The sequence below is a fragment of the Oreochromis aureus genome, linkage group 20 (genome assembly GCF_013358895.1).
Source record: "Oreochromis aureus strain Israel breed Guangdong linkage group 20, ZZ_aureus, whole genome shotgun sequence".
Classification (NCBI taxonomy): Eukaryota; Metazoa; Chordata; class Actinopteri; order Cichliformes; family Cichlidae; genus Oreochromis; species Oreochromis aureus.
In genome coordinates this window covers 15,767,322-15,791,455 of record NC_052961.1, presented here as the reverse complement: position 1 = coordinate 15,791,455, position 24,134 = coordinate 15,767,322, and the positions used below count along the sequence as shown (strand labels likewise).

Genomic DNA, 24,134 nt, shown 5'->3' with positions numbered 1-24,134 from the left:
GAACGCATGTCATCTGTCCGCATCATTTGTTTGCAGCAACAAAGCGAAAACCCAGTCTTAATTATGCCAGATCTTAGTGATGCATTCATGTGAATACCCATGTGACTACCGTGGTTGCCTTGCAGTATTAGTTGCTAGGGTGCATTAATAACAGCCTGCTGTTCTCTTGCTGATTTTTCACTTCTGATTTGCAGTAACTGTTGATAATAGAAATAGAAAAGGCACTTTCACTGACACTGAAAGAAGAAAACAGCTATAGTCAGCACAAGAACACACTGACAGTCTAGCAGTACAAGTTTGATAGCCTAACCAGAAAAAGCACTCAACTTGCAGTGTAGTGAGTCAGGCGCCCCGCTTTGAGAAGAAAGTGTAAGGTAAAAGTGGAAAGACCTGAGCGACACAAAGAAAGACGCAAAATTAATCAAACCTGATAGGATTCTCCACTGAAAAGGTCAGTACATAGCGGTGTAACCATTGATGGTTTTTGGAGAGCTTTACCTGCTTTCACTGATTTGGTTGATGGGGAAACCAGTCAGTGGTACAAACCAATCTTTGGATTTTGTCCAGCAAGAACTGCAACAGCTTCTCAGCAGGTTTAAATAAATCGCTTCTACGGAATCGAAACCTCTCTGTCAACTCGTCATCAAGTGCACTGTATGTCCATCGCCAATAAGTATACATCATCTAAAATCCTGCAAGCTGTACAGTCGATACCTGGAGCTTGCTATTGCCTTTAGTGTTACAAGCTGTGTAGTCTGAGTAGCAACTATAGAAAAAAACTAGATTTTGACTTTAAGCCTGGCTATATCATCTTTCCACTGACTTTATTTTAACCCCTGTTTGTGTCTTTACCCTATAGGCTTTTTGTTTGTTGGGGGGTTTGGTTTTTTTGGACTAACCCAGCCTAAATTTTCTCCTCTGCTTTTAATCTTTATCCTTTGGTAAGATGAGATAAACAAATGGCGGCTGTAGCTTTTTATATTCTTTCACAGGCCTGTCGTATCATCCCCATAAAACAGAAACACAGATGAAGAGGGGCTGTAATGACTCACTGACCGAGACTGAGGATAAAATCTCCTCTTTCACAAGGCAACGTAAAAACACTTGAGATGAAAAAAAAAGAAAAATGTCACAGAGCTGCTCTAAACATTGGCTAATTAACGGACGTACGGCAATAGGCATTTGTTATCACAATCACATTTGTGGCTAAAGTCCTCCTGGCTAACTAACACAGCTGCACCCACTTACCATGTGAGTCCAGTGGAGCATGAAGTTAGCCATCAAAACAAAGGCCCAGTTACCCACTAATAGGGTCTCTGGAAAATTCTTGGCCTCTGTGGGTGGAAGGTCAGCACCTTTGGATTCATTGTTGTCACATATAACACCTTTAGTCATTATCACAACCATGCTGGCTCACAATAAGCAGTAGACACTTGCCTTATATAAGAAAAACAGCTATAGTTTACGTTAATATTATACTGGGTTTCCATTTTCTCACTTTGTATTTTTGCCAATGTGCACTTATAATGTAAGCAAACTCAAACACGAGAAAACCAGCTGTCACCAAGCTGCCCACTGCAGTTATGTATTCCAGTGGTCACTTGTGCATTATCTGTCTATCTTTCACATTTCAGAGTGTGAATGGGTACTGAGCTCACAGCAGCAGCTTTACAGAGACATAATTAGAAGGGAGAGGGTATGACAGATGGATTACAATCGTAATTGAGAGTGTGGAGAGTCTATCGTCCTAGCTGCACTGCACCTGCTTTGTCTTTGGCATAAACAGCAGACGAGGTAAGAATTTGTCTTCTCATGCAGCACGCCTGTAGAATTACAACATGTCTTTTTTTGTCTCCTTACAGGCATTATTTCTGGTTACAGTGGTACAGAAAAGCTTGGATAGCCCTGATTTTATTATTCCAAAGCAGATGGTACAAAATGAGACAAGGGAGCCCAGCAGCTCAGTGACCTTCATGTTGCTAATCTAACAATGCCCCTACATTGATCTAACATTAACACCTCACCCCTCGCAGAATATGCATGACTCCAAACAGGCTGGTGGCCTGTGTGTTTTCGAACAAATCACCTCGACGTGCAATTACCTCCTGCTCTGGAGTTATTTCTTTCCTGTGGATACCGTCGCCCTTTCATTCGAGTCTGGGAATTAAACAGGTTTCCAGGTTAATTAATTTGACAGACAGAGCCCATTGTGCCTAGTGTCTGCCCAAAAAGAAACCTTATTGCCTCTTGTCCTGGATGTTGACTTTTTATTGTTCTTGGATTCGTCGTTCTTTAGTGGAGCACACAGTGCCAGCCCCTGTAATTGACTTGAAAAAGACCGTATCGAGCAGACACGTTATTGAATGCTTGAAACAAAAGCTCTGGCTTTTTCAAAGGAGACCATAATTTATCTGGCAGGATGCCTGTTAAATATTGTGCACCCCTGCCATGTGAAAACTATGACTCTATTTGGTTTTTTGGTCAGCTGTGTATTAAACATAAACCTCTCATTCCTCTTTCTTGTTGCTTCCTACTTCATCCCATGATGAAAGTGAAATGGAATTTGTTTGAGTGCGCAGACACGTGACTCTGTGTCTGTATAAAAGCGAGGAAGGGGAGAGAAAGAAAGGATCCAAACCAAAGTGTAATCTCAGTCTAAATCACACAGCCTCCCCGGGGAAAAGGCCCCTCTTCCTGGGGTTAGTCAGTGAATTAAATCACGGTGAGGGCCCCATTTTTCAAAAGTAACCTTTCCATTGACAGTGTAAGTGGGAGTCTCACCGCCAAGTCCGAGCCGGGGAATTAGTGTCGTGCGTTGCGACACCAGTCTCTCCGGGTGTCATTTGTAAAGGCTGTTGCTGCATTTTTCCAGTCCTGCCTTCCTGTCTGTCTCAGTGTGCTCACTGTGGAGGTGGCCATCTGCCTCCCTCCCCTCTCACATCCCTGGTTTCTCTCCTCAGCAGTCTGTTCCCTGCAGTTCCCACACAGTTTCCTTAAATGTATTTTTAGTGCATCTCATGAATTTTGGCCCCAGTGTACAGTATGTGCACCCAAAACCACATTGGACATGCACGATTTGCCTGTTGAAAGATATTCATGTACTCAGCGTGGCTAATGAAGATAAATACACTACATGGCCGGATTAGGCTCGAATTAATCTCAACTTAATTAATTAGAAATTTGTCCATCCAAGCCTGTAATGTCAATAGGACATGTTTCAATTAGAACTACATCGCCTTTTCTAATCTTTTAATTGAACAGAAACTAATGGAATGAACACGTTCATAAAATGGGATTCCATGCCTCATAATCATTTTCACGATAAAGCAACTCTCTGAGGCTGCTTATTATTCAAAGATAAACCAACTTAAGGGACTTATCCTGTAATCCACTTCCTGTTTCCTGTTTCCCAGAGTGCTGCTGTACTTTGCTTTTCCACCAACAATGTGGATGCTGTTGCTGCATGTGTGTTGGCTGGCTCACGAGTGGTCAGTTTCTAAGGTTACTTGAAAATGAAGGCTTATGCATGAATTATGTATTAACAGAGTGCTCAGCGGGCACCTCTTCTCTCGCTCCCCTTCTCTCCACGTAACCCACTGAACATGTACTCATTAGCAGAGACTACAATGATTATTGTTGTTATTTTGAATGTGCGATTTACTTTGAATGCCAAGCAGAAACTACCTTTTTAATTAATGCCTCAAATTGCCAAGTGAGTCCCTGGCTAATGCATGCCCACAAAAGCAAATTATCATAATCTGCTTGTTTGTAAAAGTACCATCTGTGCAATTAAATAGTTTGGTGATGATAGAGTTTTGTTAGGAAGATGTGAGGCCTCCGTGCTCCTAAAGGTGTGGGCAATTCTCACCAGTCTGTGGACCAGTATGTTTAGCCAGGATGATGATGATGATGTGCGTGTGTGGTAGAGGGTGTTGGGTGGGGGGTGATATGCGTGTATTTGTGGGGGCAGGAGGGTTGCACAGGATGAATCAGGAGTCTTCTGAAGAAGGGTTGCCTTGGAGACCAGCCTGGACCCCTCCAAACGTGTCTGCTATGCTCTCTCTCCCTCCCGTACCTCCCTCTCTGCTCCGTTTTAAAGGTGCATCAGTAATGAATCCAAAACTATTTCAGGAAAGCCACTTTTTAGTCGGCGGGTGAAGCCCTTCATACCTGCAGCTCTTCTGTGTTTTCATAATGCCACAGATCTCTGTTTCATGCCTGCCACCGTCAACATCAAAAGAAAAGAGGGGGGAAAACACTTTTGTGTGTATGTGTGTGTGTGTATGTGTGTGTGTGTGTTTCAGGGGGATAACGGAGGGAGGGGAAGTAGGGAGACAGAGATTATAATGCTGAGATGCAGCCACTGAGAGGCACTCAGAGGAACAATTGTCTTATTATTCAAGTCTGTAAGTGCATTTGTTTGCCTTGTTTACCTTCTCTTCTGTCTGAAGACAGTGAGCGCTAACTTCCTGGAAACCTTTCCACAAAGTGATGCTAATCTTTTTTTTCCTTTTCCTTTTTCTTTTTTGCTGCCAGCTGAATGACGTCTCGCGTCGAAAGGGGGCTGAAAACTCGGCGCACACAGTGAATCCCTCGCTGTGACTCATTCATTTTGTATAAAGGCGACCGGTTGCGGAGACTGAGAAAGAGCCGGGGATTTAATTAGCTGGTTTTTCTTAGTCCACTGCTTAATGAACGCACGTTTGCGTTCACACTAACCGGTTTTTTCCTTTTCCTTTTAACCCACCCCCCCTCATTCCCTCCCTCCCTCCGTCATTCCCTCCCCTCCTTTGGAGACTGTGGAGATGATATGCACCCCTGGGAGACAAACACCACAGCCGAGCGAGCCATTCCTGCGCTCCCGTGGAGTTGTTCTGGGGAAGAAGAATGTCACCCACTTCTGCCGGTCCTAAGAAGTATTGATTTAAAGCGATAATTTCTACTACACGATACTTAAATTCCGGGCTTTGGGTTGTGAAGATATGCCAGTTCCTCGCAGCGGTTTCATTGTGTTTCTATTCGCTCTTTGGATTTAGCATAAATGGACAAAATTAGGCCAGATAATTTGCTGCGGGTTTTCGTCTCCTTTCAGTGATATTCTCTCTAACTAATGGATGTAGCCTCCCTTCCTGAGAGCGCTAAATTTCCGTTAGGGGCTTCACTATTCAACAAGCTTAACCGCTCACTCCTGGCTGTAAAACGATGGGCGCAGTTCGCCTGAGCCTTCTGCTGCCCCTTGGTTCCTCAGCCCAGCTTGTTGAATCTCCTCCCTGGTGACAAGAATGGGTTCGTTTTAGCAAACTTCTTAGCCTCTTCTGGTCTCATCATCGGCGGATCGCAGGCTTCTCCTTCCTAAAAGTTGATCATGGCTTGTCCCGGTGTACGCGTGAAGCTGAGCTTTATATGGAGGGTGTTTTGGCTTATGAGGACTGTGATAGATTTCGCGCTGCCTCAGGAGACTTATGCACCCCATTCGATACGGACTGAGGGACACCTGACCCTCGGCGGACTCTTCCCGGTGCATGCCAGAGGAATCGATGGTGCGCCGTGCGGGGACCTCAAAAAAGAGAACGGCATCCAGCGGCTTGAGGCCATGATGTACGCTTTGGACCAAATTAACCAGGACGAGCAACTCTTACCCAACATCACCTTAGGCGCACGGGTGCTGGACACTTGTTCGAGGGATACTTATGCGCTGGAGCAATCGTTAACTTTCGTGCAAGCGCTGATCACGAAGGACACCTCCGACGTGCGGTGCACTAACGGGGACCCACCGGTGTTTGTCAAGCCTGAAAAAGTGGTGGGAGTCATCGGAGCCTCGGCGAGTTCAGTATCGATTATGGTTGCCAACATCCTACGCCTCTTCCAGGCAAGTCTGAGCGTGTGCACTAGTTTTGTGGCTTTAAGATAATCGTATTTTTTCCACTATTGCAGCAGTAGTTTGTTGAATTTGGGGGTAAAAATGCGCTTTGGAGAGGGGTAAACGCAGTTTTTTGTCGCCCAAAAGCCGCTTGAAAGGACAGCAAAAGTGAAACAGCTGAAAACTGTGTCTGAGAAAAAACACTAAATAAATAAATAAATAAATAAGAGAGAATCCATCACGAGCAAGAATCTATTTTCAGATGGTGGTATTGGATTCGATGTGTTCTCACTGATGCCTCTCTCCATCTTAAAACAGGGGGCATAAAAGGAAGGTGAAGTGAGTTTGGGTGGTTTTTCAATCCACTAGACTGTGTGGATGAGACAGCTGAGAGTGCTGTTGCTTGTCCCCGGTGGTGCTGAAAGAACAGCTCCCGTCTGTTCCAGTCTCACTCCGGAGTCTGGATGAGTGGGCACTGACAGCCTGACACAATCACACCCAAACTCAACAACCCCCTCCTGAGAATAAAAGGCCTGTTTCATATGATTGCACATGATTATATGAACCTCTTGTACGTCAGACTGCAGGCGGTTTTATGAATTGTTTTGAACCTGAAAGCATTGAGTTATGCTTGAGTTTCCTTTTGCTTTTACCTACGGGGGAAGAAGCAGGGGGGGCTTCCCTTCTGCAAAATGAGCTTGTTTCCATCTCTTCACAGCCTGATTGAGCTCGATGGCTGCAAGTAAATGAAAGGAATTCATAAGACTAATTTCCAAATGGCATACTTGAGCATATAGGAAAACGTCTCTATTTCTGTTGGCTGAGAGTCAACTGATGGTGTTGGCCCACTGCTGGTGCTGCAGTGAAATGGGAAATGCAGCAAGGCACCAGTACAGAAAGATTAATTATTTAAAACACATCTCCATAGCAAAGTATTTAATTACTCAAAAAAACATGTGCATGCTTTTGCATAATTCTGTACAGTTTTTCCTGTGCGAGGAAAGTGGCGTTTAAACTGGGGAGGAGCTGCATGCAGTGTTGGTGCTAATGATTTGTGGTTGCAGATTGTAAGTCAGAGTCTTGTCAGTCAGTGTTTTTGTTCCAGCTCAGTTCGACAAATTGTGTAAGTAGCTGGTTAATTGCATCTGTAAGACAGTCAGAGTACTTAACAAGCTTTTACCCCAACCACCGCCCAGTTGTCTTCCCTTTCTACTCTACAGACACGTACACATGCCACACATTTGTGTCTATATACATATATCTATATACATATTTATTTCTATTTGTTCATTTTTTATATCCGGGTTTTGTGGTTCCTTTTGCCGGACTGATCGTCCCCACCACAACACCACAATCTTCAGCCTAGCTTTAGTTCCTGTTCTCTCTTTGTAGGCTCACTTAATAAATTAAATTTTTATTATTACAAGATCTTCAAAACCCTGCAGTTATGCTTTGAAGCATAACTGCACTTGTTATTTTGTTGCACGGCACAAGGGTTGCAAGAGTTCCTCAGTTTTGTGCAAGCTCTGTAACATAAAAAACTTATGCATTTGTGAAACTGAGAGGGTTTAAAGGGAAGCCAGATTAGTCCCTAATTCTCTTTATTCTCTCCTCCTCACACCAGGTGTACCAACACGTCTGCAAGTGTCAAGCTGTCAGAGTGTAGGCGTGGTGTTGCTGAAGCTCAGGTGTTGTAATCAAGCTTGTGGATTGACAGCAGTTGTCATGCAGACCCATCCATCACTTTGCATTTGTTCTCATTTCCTCAAAGTGCTGAAAGAAAGGCAGATTTCTTCTGCACACTTAAATCCAAATACCTTGAGAAGTTAGATTCAGTCCTTTAAACCTTTTTGCCTCTGAGCACACTTATGTTTTCAGTGGAACCAGAAGCAATGGTATTATTGATAACAAATTAAATTTGAGGCCACATGATACAGTATAATCAATACATACCCACTTACTTGCATTAGTCACACTGTGTTTGTTTGGTAGGTGGCAGCAACTTTAAGTTTCTGAGGCTGCTTTGAAATAAAATCTATATACTACTCAGTGAGTCTTTTGAAAAACATCAAATGCCTGAGAAACCCCCATTCAGATATAATTAAACCAGCAAATTGGGGGGGGGTTCATATCAAAAAGATCAGACCTCAGTCAGACGGACTCGCTACAAAGTGTTCAGTTTCTTCTCTTAGTCAATTTCAATTAGACCTCATTATTGGTTGAGCTCCATAATCAAGAAATCCTAGTGTAATCTTTATGCTTCGAGACTGCGAATAGTGACAGCCGATTCCCCGCATTGTTCTCAGTGAAAATCATCAGGTCATTTTGTATCTCACTCCTGCGATAAATGAATCATCAGGGAAGCTAAATAATGATTGTAGGTTTTATTACTAGATTCTAAATATCATGCCTGTCTATTCAAGACGTGAGTAGCTGCTGAACTGTTAGTGCTGGGAAATTGACATGAGGGATAGATTTTTCTGAGGACCCAGGAGAGGTGATCAATACTGTTGCCATGGTGAGGCCGATTTGCTGCTAAGATGTTTTTATTTCAGTGCCTTTCATGCTGTGTTGGAAATGAGAAGCAACAATGCCACAGGAGGAAAAAAAAATCAATCAGCCAAACTTTTGAATTGTTTGCATGTGTGAGGAAAATCATCGAGTCCTTACTCTGCGATCGCGAGCAGAGGTGGGAAGATGACGCTGTTGTCAAATTAAAAAAATAAATAAATAAATAACAGGTAACTTTGTACGTTTTTAAGTTCTGGTCTCTTGAATGAATCATGAAATTGATTTTGATCCTGATGACATTTACATCAGGGATTGCAGCCTGCTATGCTCCGTCGCATCTCTTCTCCCAAAGGCGGTGGCAAAACTTTGTATTGAATGCAGGTGAACTCCGTCTTGTCCTCTTCGTCTGGGGAACCGGCCCCTTCAGACTGGCTGTCTAAGTGAGGCATTGACGTCCTCTGCTCTCATAGCCCTGACAGGCTCCGGTCGGCTTTTTATCTCCCCCCTTTTTTTCACAGAATCATCACTGTGACTGATTTGAAGGAGATTGAAGCCTTGCAGTGTGATCTATTTAGCTGACAATGGTAAAGACGGACACCAAAGGAATATGAAGGAGCTATGTGTGTGTGTGTGTGTGTGTGTGTGTGTGTGTGTGTGTGTGTGTGTGTGTGTGTGTGTGTGTGTGTGTGTGTGTGTGTGTGTGTTTTGGAGAAAGCTCTAAAAGTGACATCGGATGGCACAGGTTTAATATATCTAGTTTTCTAAACACGGTAACAGTTGCCATTTGTACGTGGATGCTTGCAGCAGCTCAGGTCCATTAGTCACATCCCTAGTACTGCATTCAGCCATACGATAAAAGACACAGCTGGTATGTTAAGTAGCCAGCATATGAGTAGATATGCACATATATGCCCACAAATTGGCCTATTACCAATGCTGAAGGGATGGAAACACAACTGTCTTGTGGATATCTAATGATCCACACCAGTGGTTTCGGCTCCTGTATTTTCTCTCCATCACTTACTAATTGGCTTTTATTCAGAGTTTGACATAGAAAGCCAACTCAGTACATTTTAACTTTATAACAAGTGCTTGAAACATGGACAAAAAAGAAAATTAATTTCCTAACTTGACAGTTCTTTCTCAACTAGTTCAGCATTTAACTCATAAGTAAACTTTTTTAAGATCACAAATAACAGTGTTGGATTTCTTACTGAAGAGGACGGTGAATTAAGTTTTAGTAGTGCACATCTGACTACTGACTATAAACAGAAAGTCAGCTGTGCCAAAAATAAAATGAAAAATGTTTTTAACAGCATAAAAAACAAGCAGAATTTACACTGTATACGAGAGATGAGATAAATAGGTTAGATATTTCCAAATGTTCTCTTTTGAGAAATCAGTGGGATTTAGCATGCAGATGGAAATTGAAAACTCGACTGTATATGGATGACTTTAATAAGCCATCAAACCCATCCAATTATATCCACCCTTCTTTGCAGTCGTGACTTATCCACAAAAGAAAAAGGGAATTACTGAATATTAGATTATGAGATCACAAAATGTACCTGTGTGGTTTAGTGAACCTAAGCCACACAGGTACTCTCAAATAGAAAGAAAAGCACCGTGCGATGTTAATTTAATGCAGGCAGCATGCAAACATAAATTTTTCCTGATTATCCACCATGGTAGACTCTGGACAGGTCACCAGTCTATCGCGTAGAGGCTGATAGCGATTCACACTTACATATGCAGCCAATTTATACTCACCAATAAGTCTAACATGCATGACCGTGGGAGGAAATTCCACACAGAAAGCCCTCAGCCTGCTGGTGGATTCAAACTCGGAAGATTTGTGCCGAGGGGTGATAGTGCTAACCGCTGCACCACTGTGTGTGCAAAAGTAAACAAACAAAAGAAGCATATTTTAGGAGATGGTATGATCTACAGAAAAGACATCCTATTCATTCTATTTGGGTACACGACCTTTAGATTAAAATAAGGATGTGAACATGCTTCTATGTATAGGTGAGATGTGATGACACATCATCTGTGGATTTAGTCACATTTAAAATAGGATGATGATCCTAAATTGCAGGTGGCTGTGGCTCAGGATGTAGAGCACGCTGTCTACTGAGCGGACAGCTGGGGGTTCGATCCCTGGCTGCTCCAGTCTGCATACCGAATGATTACTTAGACATAGAATAAAGTGTGTGTGTGAACTGGATTTGAGACACATTGTAGAAAAGCGCTATCTGAGATCCAGGCCATTCTAAATATAAACATTACTTTAACAAAGTGTAATACTTGAGAGAGAAACTTTGTAATAATGCTGCCGTGCATGTGAAGACTGGGGTTAATAGCTTTAAGTAATTAACTTAAAAACAAGTGACATGTTGCGGTGGTGGCTGATTTGACAAGTTCTATGGTTTTGTTGTTATGGCAACATACTTATTTTAGAGCTGTAAGAAGAAAAAATATAAAAACAAAAAACCAAAACAAAATAAACATATGCAGAGAGATGCTGTTGTACTTTAATTTATGATTCTGAATGCATTGTAGTTCGGTGACATTCACTTCTAGTTGAGACTGAGAGCCCTGCTGGTTTCCATTCCAGCCGTTTAATCAAGTGCTGACTTATGGGCAGTTTAAACCCGAATTGGCAAGGTGAAATTTGCTCACACTCTGTGTTAAAACGCATGAAATCCAGGAAATAATGCAGGCAGGGTTACAAGCACAGGCTGCAGGTATTAACATCATTAACAGGCTAGCAAGAGTTTCCAGAATTTGACAAATATACACCATTTTTTATCAGTTTCTATATACCATAGTTTTTTGTTCTTGCATCCCTGCACTCGTGTCAAGCCATCCAGGAAGAACCTTCCTAAACATACAGTTATACAAACAAGGATTCAGACAATCAATACTTACTTAAGAAGAGGTCAATTTCACCGGCTCTTTTAAATTGGCTGGATATCGGCGGGACTTGCCATTTCCCAGGCCAGAGTTCAAATGTGTTGAACTCTGGACTAAGTGAGAAAGACAGGAAGATCAATATGCGACGAGAAGCAAATGTGTCTCACCTTTCTTGGTGCATCCTCAAACAATGTTATCTGTTCCGAGAGGATTTCAGCAGGACTGAGAACCGCTGATCTTGTTAAGCAATAAATGTGCATGGATTTGATGTGAAAATTGGATTTTTTTGCACGTATATTGCAGTGTTTACAAAATGTTTTCAGATAATGAACTGTACTCAAGGAAAACGCATCAAAGAGTCCGCCAAATCCTGGGTTCAGACCTACACAGACAACCGCGGAGAAAGAGGATGCCTAAGAGCGTGATGTCTTTTCAAAATTCCCTTCCTTCCTCCCTTTTTAGTTCAAGCAGTGTTGTGAAGGAGTACCGTTGAGTAGACCAGGTATATATTCACACACCCAAACACAACACATGGCGAGCAAGTGATGCAATATTAATAAAATGAATAAAATATCCCTGTTAGACTAGTTGTCATTTCTGTTGACATAAGGCCATTAGGTCAGCAGACTGCCACGGGGAGAATATGAAAAACCATCCAAGCCCTTATATCAAGGTCTTGGTCATTCCCTGCAGGCCTGGGGGGGATGCTGCACCCTATTATTAAGCTACATAATAGCTTGCTACATGAATAAATGTTTCTCAATGAAAACGCAGCCAGTACATTTTTATTCCATTCTTTGTTTTCAATCATAATGCAGCTTGTTTATTGCATTGTGATTCCATTTATAGCTGGAAAATGTTGATATGGTGTCTTTAATGAGGCGCCATCCCTCATTTCTACATGGGTTTTTGGGTCTCTTCTTGACAATCGCTGCAGTTTGACTTCCCCAGAGGGGCTGTTTCCCCTATTTTATTCCACTGCCCTGGAGGGTGGGGAAGAGGCCACCTGCTTAAAAGCTTAGCTCCGCTCACAATGAGGTCACAACCGTATTCCGTCAAAAGTTATTGTTGGAATGACTGTAAAATGTGACAAGAATAGCACTAAGACTTTGTTGGAAGTTTGCTGCAGTTTATCTGGTGAGCAGAAGGAGCCATGGAAGAGGAAACCCCATTACGTCCAATCTCCTTACGGGGATGAGTAGAAAAGCATGAGGAGGTCTCCTCTGGCTGCAGGCCGGCCTCTCACTCATCCCTCCAAAAGGAAAAATTGTCCCCATTGCCTCAGCAGAAAATGATCCAGCATGGGCTGAAAAGACTTATCAGAGGCCTCATTGTAGTTTCGTTTGCACGCAGGAACAAACTACAGCAAACTACAACAGTACAACTAAGAGGCTGGACCACTTAGCTACAGCGGACTTAAGTGCTGTAAGGCTAAGCACAGGATATCTGAATGAAATTTGCTTTTTAAATATGATCTGTATTTTATCCGGCACCTGTCTCAATCCTAGTAAATGAATTAAGTGGAACTGTTAAAAGGCTGCTTTTAGTGCTGTCTGTGAGAGCATGTGCTTCTTCAAAAGGGCGTGCCTTGTGGTCCTCTCAGGCCTGGATTGTGTTATTTGTTCTCTTATGTTCTTATCACTTGCTCTACTCTTCAAATGGCATCAAATGCTACCTTAAAAGTTTAATTTACACTTAAGAATAATAAGGTGGATTTACTTGTCAGAAGAAACTCCCTCTCAACACATAAAACATATTCAATTTTAAGGGAAAAGGTGAAAACAGAAGGAAAAAAGAGGGAGACATTAGTTTTGTTGTCCTTATTAACATTTATGAGCAGTATAGAAACATTAGTAAATGGTCAGAACATGTTAAAATGTAAGTGTGCAGCTGTGTGTATTAATGCATTTATTAGCATGGTCCTTTGGACATCCAAAAATGACGTAATGTCTGTAAATAGATGAAAATAACAGTAAAAGCCTCTTAAATGTACTTACAAAGACATTATGCTCAAAAGTAGTGTACGAAATGTTAGCAGATACTTCAGTATGCTAATGTTAGCATGTTCACTAACAAACACACGTTGTCATTTAGAATTTAAATCTAGCTAAGGTTGATGGAAATAAGTTCTGCATGTGTGTGTTTTATGTAAGAAATGATTCAACACTGAGAACATTTTGCTTTTTCGTTTTAATGGAGAGTAAAGTGAAACATTACAAGAAATGGTTAAAAGGTCTGAAAACAAGGAGTGTTTAGCTAAGGGTGCAGCAGGAGGTAAACAAGTGTTGAGAGCAGCAGTCATCCCCTAGAGACCAAGATTTTCTGCACAGAACTTCCACCTGACAGTTAAAAACAACAACAACAAAAATATTAAATAATTAGAGACCAAAATGGTGGCTCGGCCTGCTGACTGACAGATCTGATCGTCACGGTTGTTTTGAAGTCTCCATCACACACTTCATTTGGTTGAGGGTTAATAAAACAATACACTTAATACACTTCCTGCAGCGTGACTTAAACTTAAAAGTGACAGGAGATGCACTGTTCACATGTCTGTCCCTCTTGCTCTGCATAGACTGCACGCCCCTGATGTAGGCATGCCACTGAAGCGGCTGGTGGCACGGCAGTTAGGACTGCGAGAGAGCAAGAGACTGCCCTTCTGCTGCCTTAGTTTCCTCTGTGATGGGTTTCTCTGATTTATGTGCATGCCACTGAAAAGAGTTTTGGATTTTTAAAAAGTATAATTAGTATATTTCAAGAGCAGTCACGCCATGTCTTCCACTTTTATGTGTTAATTAGTCGGCAGTTAGGACTGCTGCAGTGATGATTGTATAGTCCAGATTTCTTATTGAAGAGAAAACACAATTTAGGCCCCGATTGTGCAAGTGCCCCCACCTGCAGTGTTTATATTTTCTTAGTTTCCTCTGTGTGTTACAGAATGAATCATGGGAGGTTTCTCTGAATTTTTTAATTTAATACTTGTAACATAACCTTTGTTGGCAATAACAGAGGTCAAACGTTTACTATAGGTCTTTACCAGGTTTGCACCAGATTTGTCATGCAGATCTTTCGAGAGCTTCTGGAAAGAGATGTTTGTTTTTGATGATTTTTAAAAGGTATAATTAGTATATTTCAATGTTTAATGCAGTCACTACCATAATTAATATGTCTTCCACTTTTATGTGTTAATTAGTTGGAACCTTTATTTTAGTTGAACTAATACAAAAAAGAAAACTGCTGCAGTGCAGCAAATGATTGTATAGTCCAGATTTCTTATTGAAATGACATTCTCCCAAAGCATGTGCTCTCTATCAGAAGACATTATCAGAACACGTCTGGCAAATTCCCTACGTTTTAGTGTGACTGGTGACCTGTGGTCCCAGCTCTTGCAGGTCATTCAATGGGACCCTCATGAATTTTGACCCCACGGGATGAGAATGGAGCCCCAGAATGAGATTATCAGTGGTCTTGTATGTCTTCCATTTTCTGATGATTGTCCCACATGACCAAGCTGCTTGCCTTTATTCACTCTTCCCAGCCTGGTGACAATACTTTTCCTGGTGTCCTTCGAGAGCTCTTTGGTCTTGGATCATTGGAGTCTGACTGTTTGAGGCATTAGGTGTCTTTTTACAGATATGAGTTCAAACAATTTACAGGTAACGAGTGGGGGACAGAAAACTTACAGAAGACGTTACAGGTCTGTGAGAGCCAGAGATTTTCCATGTTTTGACCAAAACTTATTTACTGATTTACGGATAAATTTTTACAAAAAAATTCATGGATTTTTTTTCACATTCTGTCTCTCACAGTTGAAGTGTACCTCTGGTGCGAATTACTGACCTCTGTCATCATTTTAAGTGGGGAAACAAAATACTTTTTACCCCACAGCATTATCAGCAAAATGTACTTGGACTGGACTGTGATTCGAAATACCCTCATAATTTACTAATCAGAATGAGTGCATTGTGTATGAATGACAAATATTGATTAATCCTCATTAATTTGTAATTAATTTAAGTGTAAAACTTTAAACAATAAAGTAAAAACAAAAATGTCCACATTAAAGAGTTGAGTAAACTCAAAAAATTTTAACAATAACAGTTGAGTAAAAAAATTGTATACATGAGTACTGCATGTATACATTTTATTTGAATATCCCTGTTTTAATGTGTACATTCACCGGCCATTGTTGTTAGATACATTTGTTCAACTGCTCATTAACACAAAACTCTAATCAGGCAATCGCATGGCAGCAATTTAGCAAATTTAGGCATGCAAGAGTGGTCAAGATGACATGCTGAAGTTTAAATTTAGCAACAAAATAGGAAAGAAACGTGATTTAAATGACTTTGAACGTGGCATGATTATTGGCGCCAGACAGGTCAGTCTGATTATTTTTGGAAACTGCTGATCTGCTGGGATTTTCTCACACAGAGAATGGTCCAAAGCAGAGAAAATATCCAGTGAGTGGCAGTTCTCTGGATGAAAATTTCTTGCTGATGCCAGAGGTCAGTGGAGAATGGCTACACTTCTTTGAGCTGACAGGAAGGCAACAGTAACTCAACCACTTGTTACAACTGAGGCATCTCTAAACACACATCAACCCTTCAAGGCAGCAGAAGACCACACCATGTGCCACTCCTGTCACCTGAAAACAGGAAACTGGGGATACCATTTGAATGTGCTCACCAAAATTAGACAGTAGTAGATTGGAAACATATTGTCTGGACTGATGAGTTTTGATTTTTGCGATGATTGGATAGCAGGAGCAGAATATGGCGTTAAAACATGAAAGCACAGCTCTATCCTACCTTATATTTATTAGATCAGGGTGTGGGTGGTGGTGTACTGGTGTGTGGGATATTGTCTTGGCACGCTTTGGGCCCCTTAGTACCAATTAAGCATTGTTTAAACAGCACAGCTTACCTGGGTATTGTTGCCGACCACAGTGTATCCATCTTGCAATGGCTCCTTCCAGCAGGAAAACGTGCAGTGTCACAAAGCATAAATGGCTTCCACAGTCACCAAATCTCCTTTGGGATATGGTAAATTTACATCATGGATGTGCACCTGACAAATCTGCAGCAACTGTGTGATGCTATCAGGTCAGTATCTACAAAAATCTCCGAGGAATGTATCCAGCACCTTGTTGCATCTGTGCCATGAAGAATTAAGGCAGTTCTGAAGGCAAAAAGCAAGGTCCAACTCAGTGCTAACAAAGGTGTACCTAATAAAGTGTCCAGTGAGTGTATGAACATGTTTGCTCTTTGTATCAGAGGTGTCGAGGTCCAGTGTTCTCTTCTTCACATCGTACATAATAAACTGTCACTGGGATTCATTCCTTGTCCTTCAGTTGTGTTATTACAGCAGGGCCTCGGGGTGCATCAAAACATTCATTCATACAACACGCTGTAATATACGGTATAGCCATTATATCAGCCAGCACACTGTGGCCTTTATTGGGGGACTAAATTATTAGAGTGCAGCATGGGCCCCAGGTAGTTAAGCTAAAATACCTGTTGATTTTACATGTGAAAATGAAAGAGCGGAACTCCAGAGTTTCATTAGCTTCAATTTCATTTTGTGTGTATTTCCCTCGAGATAATGTTTGGTGAATGTTTTTTTCCCTCTTCCCTCTCTTTCTCTGTCTTTCCCTCTCTCTGCTGGCTATGCAGTGGAGTGTGAGGGCTGTTTGAACGTGTTTGTGTCCTCTGTTCTTTTGAGCTTGAAAAGTATACCGTGCCTCAGCAGCCAGCATACATAAAAAATCAGTTGACTGGATTACTGTTTTCACATGCAAATCCTGTGGGATTTCAAGGGCTCTCTGAAACGCCCGTTTTTGACAGGTACATTGATTCGGGGGAAGACCTCAATCACCACTGACATTTTACAAATGATGGAAGCTCTTTGCCTTCAAATAGAGGATGCTTAAACTGCAATTGTCTCCTGGACAGAAGCTATTGATGACCAAATATAGTGTTTTTTAACTGCCTTATCAGTGCTGAAGCACTTACATGTTACCCTTAATGAGGCTTGGTGGATCAATAGCAAGTTGTTTACCAATGGATTATGCATAGAGGTGTCATGTGCTCGCTACCTGGAAGTTTAAGTCCAATCAAATGCGATACATGCCACCATAAATTTGCTCCAGCCTTTGTGTACGGTGCTTCATCTTGTCAAAGACTATTCTCGCCACTCTTTAGTTTATGAGGCTAATTATAAAAAATGTATGTAGTACCGAAGAAATCTAACCACACTGTATTTCAGAGTTAGTATAACAGCTTGTGCACTATATGCCTGGCAGCTTATGTTTTAGTCTCTATGTCTGCTTGTATTAAGTGTGTTTGTTGCTACTGAAATATTCGTTCACATTAAAGAGACAGCTCACCTTAAAATCAATTTTTGACTTTCTCTGGTCTGGAGTGCTATTTATCTATGTAAAATGTTTTGATATGAGATGCCCAGTTTTTGAGATATCCACTGTAAAAAAATGTTTTTAAAAAAGTGGTTAAAGTTGGATCTCCTTCCAGAAAAAAACAACTCCCTAAACCTGATGTTAGCACTTTTATTTAGAAGCTGTACTTTCTGTGCTCTACTTTCTAGATCTGCCATCTGAAGGAAGCATGCACCTAGCTACATGCTGTGCTGAGGGGGGGGTGCCATTAATGTTTACATCCTTCCACACTGTCACTAACATGAGCTTCTCGTTAAAAGCTAGATGGGCGCTTTCTTTGGCAGATCGTTACGGTTTGTGGTTATCGGTAGCAGAGCTCATTTGAATTTTAATGACTTGCTGGCTGAGTCTTCACATAATTCTTGATGTGTGGTTTACCACGAGGTTAACCGCTGGTTGGGATGGGGGCTGAGTTTAGGCATGTTCTAGTTATGGCTAAGATTGAGGTACTGTAGATCTGCAGGGAGTTCTTGTACTTTAATTTAATGAATTCCTAGATGACAAATACATATGTGTGTGGGGTTTTTTGGGTGACAGTAATCCTTCCCTCTCAATGCTGAAGCAATTTTCCAGCTCCTGTGCACAGTTGGAAACACATCACACCTTTTTTTATTTGGAGAAACCATCCAAAAAAAGGTTATGGTTTCGAATGTACTCTAATAAACATAAAATGAATGATTAAACAGAAGTCACTTAAAAGCACTCAGTCTTCTGGTCATAGTTGTGTGATCTGGAGCAGCCAAGTTAACCACCGACGCTTTGAGGTGTGCTTCTACTATAATGTTAACACTTTACATTTAGGCCATGTGCAATTCACATAATCCTGTCTTTCTTCAATGCCGTATTCATGTGTTTAGCTTCAGTAATACCGCTATAGAGGAATTTTCTGTCTCTGAACCCTGTCATCATTTTTATATAGGGATTTGGATTAATGTCTGAGTCTTTAAAAGTTACTGAAAACACAAAAAAATATATATAGAAAATCCGTCTTTATGAAACGCATACGAAATTCGTACAAAAATACATCAAGACTTCATACATATTGTATTTTGAATGATCAATGAGCCAAAAAGCTCAATATTCAGCTTTTTAGATCTTTTAAATATACGTCAAAGTTTTTTTGTTTGTGATATTTCAGCTTGTTTGACAGATTGTGTTATTAGCAGGCTTGAGATCCACATGAGCTGTTCTGGGAGAGATGCATGTTCGTGCTCGTGTTGAAAATAAAGATAACCTTTCAGTAGTGATGTGTGACAGTTTCATTGTATTTGGCAGGGCTCGTTCCTGTTTCGGCTGGTTAACTTGTCTGGGGGTAATTGTCTGATCTGGCGTCTGTTGCGCATCTTTGATTCCGGCTCTGAACTACATGACAGCGTGTAGCCTTCTTACACTGCGAGTGGAAGTTATGTGAAATGTTCATGTCACAAAAACACATCGCACATAAATTTTCCCGGTCCATTAGTTGAGACACTCGCTTTGATGAATCGTGATCTCACTTAGAATGGAGTCTGTTTACACAGAATAGCTTTGCGTGAAAGACCGTGTCCAGTTCTTCCACTATTGGCAGGTTTTCAATAGATCACTGGAAAAAGCTTCTTGGGCTCACTGAATGAACTATTGTCCATTGTTCTGCTTGTGCAGGGATTCTAGCGTGTTGCTGACATGACTGGCAGGTCAGATGTCCTCAGTGATGCATGACACCCGGAGCACAAAGCAGAACAGAGAGCCTCGGGGCCGTCTGGTCATGATTGAACAAAGGGTTGTTCTCATCAGAGTATATTGCAGAATCTACAGTGCTGTGAAAAACTACTTCCCCCATTCTTGATTTCTTTTTTCTTTTTGCATAATTGTCAGACTTGCATGTTTCTACCCCATGACTCTGATAAGTGTAAGCAGAAGAGAATGGTGGATGGGTGTACCAGTTTCAGATCATCAAAAAAATTCATATTAGACAAAGATAATCAAAATTAAATACAAAATGGAGTTCTGAAGTTATGATTTCATTTATTAAAGGAAAAAGCTATTCAAAACTAACACTATGTGAAAAATGATCTGGTTAAGGCTAAAATCTGCAGGGAGTTCTTGTACTTTAATTTCCTAGATGACAAATACATACGTGTGAGTGGGGCAGTGGTATCAGTATGGTTCCAAGGTGAAAACCCCTGCTGACAAAAGGAACACAAGGACTTAGATTTTCAGAAAACATCTTGATGATCCTTAAGACTTTTGGAGAACGTTTTCTGTGGACTTGAAGGTTTGTGGAGTGACCTAGTCAAAGTCCAGGCTTAAATCCAGTTTAGATGCTTTGGCATGACCTTCAGGAGGTTGTTGATTCACAAAAACCCTCCAATGTGGCTGAATTAAAACAGTCTTGCAGAGAAATGTGGGCCAGAGACACATTGCAAGTCATCCCAAATGCTTGATTACAGTTCTTGCTGGCAAAGGTAGCACAACCAGTTATTAGATTTAGGGGGCAATTACATTTTTCACACCGGGCCAGGTAGGTTTGGATATCTTTTTTCTATTTCGGCGTTTAAAAATTGTGTTTTGTATTTTCTCTTGTTGTCTTTGTTGTTAAATGTGTTTGATGATCTGAAAACATGTAAGAGTGACAAATAAATGCAGTGTAAAAAAGAAAAAGAAAAAAAGAAGTCAGTAATAGAGCAAATATTTTTCACACCATTGTACAGCCAATATAAATTTCATGATCTTTCCTAATGATAAATATATACCAGTAATAGTGGCCTCGGTATTAGCAGTGATGTAGTTATTTTAAAGACTCATTTATGTGGAATATGTAGATCCAAACATTTCTTTTTATTAACATTTGATATTGTAATAATTTAATCCAAACGAGTGATTACCACATGTTCGTCATTGGTGTTGCAGCGATTAGCACTACAGCATGAAGGTTCCTGGTTTGAACCTTCTGGTTGACCGAGGGCCTTTCTGTATAGAGTTTAAATATTTGCATGTTTTCCCATGCCTGCATGACGTTCCTTGAATAATCTAGCTTCCTCCCTCAGTATTTCCTCCCTGCATATTTCCGATACTGTCAAATATCTGCATTTAAATTGGCCATAGGTCTAGATAGAGGGTTCACTCAGCTTCTTGTCCAATATCAGCTAGCGCAACCCCAAACTGGATAAATGCTTTAGAAGATGGATGTGTTGATGTTGTTCACTGTGATGGATTACAAACAACTAGGGCAATTTTCAAGAGTATCCCAATGTCATGTTCAGAAATTATTGTGTACCTGTAATGGTAGAAAAATACATTTTTGAATTTTAAATCAAAACATGATTTAAAGTGTTGAGTGAAGGAAAAGGGACTTTGTAAATGCTTACATTTAGTCAGGTGTAGTTAGCAAAATAAAATTTAAAATTAAACAGAAAAACAGACAAATATACAATAAGACTTAGTGCCCAAAGCTGTGCTCGAGGCTCTGGAGCCTGTACTTACTATGTTAACCATCTCTTCAATTAGCATTAAACACAGAGTAAAGCTGTGGTTCATTCTGATGTAATTAGTAGTGGGTAAATTACAGTAAAATGTTAACTAGATGCCAGTGCTGGAGGAAAAAGTCATGGATCAACTAAGTGATTATAAATTGTCTTTAGAGGGCCATGAAGCATTTGTGCTGAATCTAATGACAATCCTGCCATTTGTTTTTGAGACATTTCATCAAAAATAGCAAAACTCAGTTTGCTAGTGGGCCTAGAAAAAAAAAAGTAAAGCAATCACCAGAGGTATTGGATTCAACCTTTGGACGCAATGTGTACAAGATATCACTGCAACCTGTCTAATGGAAATCGACATATTTCAGTCTTGACCAGAGTGGTGGATTACCCGATCATTGGGTGGGCATAGATTCATAAAACCATGAGAGTAGCACAGCAAAAACCAGCCTGAAAGGAGAAAATTTTAAACAAAAAAATCCCGAAGGATATCAAAAGTAGTCACCATTTTTTTAGAATTTTGTATCTATTTGGTAACCTCTAATGGTGTTGTGTATTGTGTAGCATTTTTAGAATATGCATCCCTAACAATGGCATCAACTCACTTTCTTACAAGACTTAAAGATAGTAATTTATTGACAGCTCAGTCACATTGAAAGCATATTGCTGTTGTCTGCCTCCCAGCAGAACTTTTATTTTCTCATGAGTCACGTAAGCTGAGATCTTGAGGCTATTCTGGCTGACCCCTGTCTAGACAGAAGAAGAAAGGTGAATGGGCTTTTGCCGTGAGGACCCAGAAACCGCTGGAGAGAAGAGACTTTATTGACCTGAACTGAACCTCCCAGGGCAGTGTACATCCACCAACAAGTTCTACCAATAAAATGCCTCATGTGAAAGACAGTTAACGTGAGGGCCAGTTAGTCTGGAAATCCCTGTTAAGATTTGTACATAAAGGCCCGGGTGGAAGGTCTTGGTGTGCAGCTAAACCCAGAGTAATAAGGGCAGTAAAAAACTCTACAGTGAAGACTTAAAAAAGTGGGGGGAAAAAACCCCCAGTTGCCTTTTAAATCACTTTTATTATGGGCTTTATACTCGACAGTTTCTAGTTTTTGTTCACTTTTGTTTTTATGCAGCTCTATTTTAATTGTTTATCCGTTTCGGTATTTGTTTGTTCGTCTATCCCCTCATTTGTTTTTCATTTCAATTTAACTACAATTCTCGTGTTTGTACATTTTTATTGCCTTTTTATAGATTTGAATTTTCATTGTTGTTATGCAAATTTTATAAAGCCGTGGTCGATGACTGTGAATATCTTACTGAGTGACAGTTTAAGCAGCTAAGTCTGCCTATTTCTTGTAACACGAGGATCTCAGCGCCGTAGAAATTACACTACACACTGTGACTCCAGACAGTCTGAAAACCGCTACAGTTACCACAATGCACAGCACGGTGTGCGGACATTTCCTCTGTTTTAACTCACCTGTGTGAGGAAAGTGCATTCGTCTCCATGTTCTTTCAACTACTCTCAACATGCAGATCCACGAGGGCTGATAGGGAATTTGGTGTGTGTGTGTTGTGAATGCAGGTGTTGCAGATAATATACTACAATCTCAACTCTGGGAGAGGTTCAAGGCAGCACTGCAGGCAATGCCAAGCAAGCAGATAACTGCTAATGAAAATGTTCTGTGCGCCTTCCAAACCAGTACATATGTCTCAAGTGCATGGCATCAAGTAAGAGTTCAGAAGCACTAACACAAGGAATGGGATATCTGTGATATTTTCCACGCCTGTGATCAGTCTGTAATTATATGGCCCTGCTAAAAAATTCTTTGTGAGGAGCAGAAAGGGACGATAAGATCGAGGAGGCTCACCCGCATTGTCTGCACTATTAGGGGAGAAATGGGCCTGGCGATGATGCTCTGTCGAGTCTGAAGAGAGAGCTATATAGGGAGAGAAGGGGGGAGTACAGAGGGAGTCATTGGGATGCAGGTCAGAGTGTTGCAGGTGCACGACTGACAATGAATGTGTCAGACCCAGCATGCTCCAGGTGGAGGTGGGAAAAACATGAACCTATGCTCGCTCTTTGGTGAAAAATATGTCAGAGCCATATTAGGACTGGACGAAGCAATGAGGCTGAGCAGGGTTGTCGACGTGTGCTGCACACCCATAATTCCCAAAGCACAAATATGGACATTTGTATTCAGATGTATCACATGAGGAATAACGGCATGTAGATTTCAGCATTATTGAGATTTCCTATTTTTCCAGCCGAAGAAATGTAGTCAGCATGCAGGCTATAAAGAACACAGAGGAAAAAACCGAAACTGCGTCCAGTGCACTTTGCAGCTGGGAAAAATCAATACAGCCAACTGTAATGTGAGATCCCGTGGATTTAGAGGAATACATTTGATAACACTTAGTCATAAACCTGCAGGCTGTGTTTTATTCTTACCGTGAGTTGAGATTCTGTCACACCTGAAGAGAGCGCACAGCACAGCCCCGATGATCAAGGCTGTTCTGTTGAACCGCATTGTTCTCTGCAGGGCCTTGCTTTGTCTGAATCCTAAGTCAAAAGAAGCTTTACGAAATGACTTGAAGAGATACTGTATCTGTACAAAATAACTCTCATGAGTGACAGGATAAAAGCTCGACTGTCATGCCAGCTTGAAAGGCAGGATCCTGAACTCAGTAGGCTCTATTTGTGACATGTGTTTGTAGCAGCAACAGACACACTACACCTTTACGATGTACTACATAGATGCTGAGCCTCTGCTCAATACACACTCTTCTCTGATGAGGCTTATAGGCTCCTATTTGGTGTTGGGAAATTATTATTTCTTTGAAATACCGATACAGTTGAAATAGCAGTCTGTTTACCAGATGGAAAGATGGAGGTCGGTCAGGTTCCCTTTGTGAGCTATCCACACTTTCCTCC

At 41.1% G+C, this 24,134-nt stretch overlaps 3 protein-coding genes across 3 annotated transcripts in view; 2 read left to right on the top strand and 1 right to left on the bottom strand.

Annotated features, from left to right (window-relative positions):
• Nucleotides 1–1,395, bottom strand: part of LOC116324768 (amphoterin-induced protein 3-like) — a 31,144-nt gene extending 29,749 nt beyond the window's left edge. Inside the window, exon 1 of the mRNA XM_031745493.1 lies at nt 1,249–1,395. Coding sequence (XP_031601353.1) covers nt 1,249–1,395 — 147 coding nt within the window. The remainder of the gene's footprint in view (nt 1–1,248) is intronic.
• The window catches only part of LOC116324769 (metabotropic glutamate receptor 7-like), a 107,879-nt gene that overhangs the window by 34,882 nt on the left and 48,863 nt on the right, over nt 1–24,134 (top strand). The gene's annotated exons all lie outside the window — the stretch shown is intronic.
• LOC120435218 (metabotropic glutamate receptor 7-like) lies at nt 5,188–5,911 on the top strand. Its single transcript, XM_039604326.1, has one exon. The coding sequence runs from the start codon at nt 5,366–5,368 to the stop codon at nt 5,909–5,911; it is 546 nt and encodes a 181-aa protein (XP_039460260.1). The 5' UTR covers nt 5,188–5,365.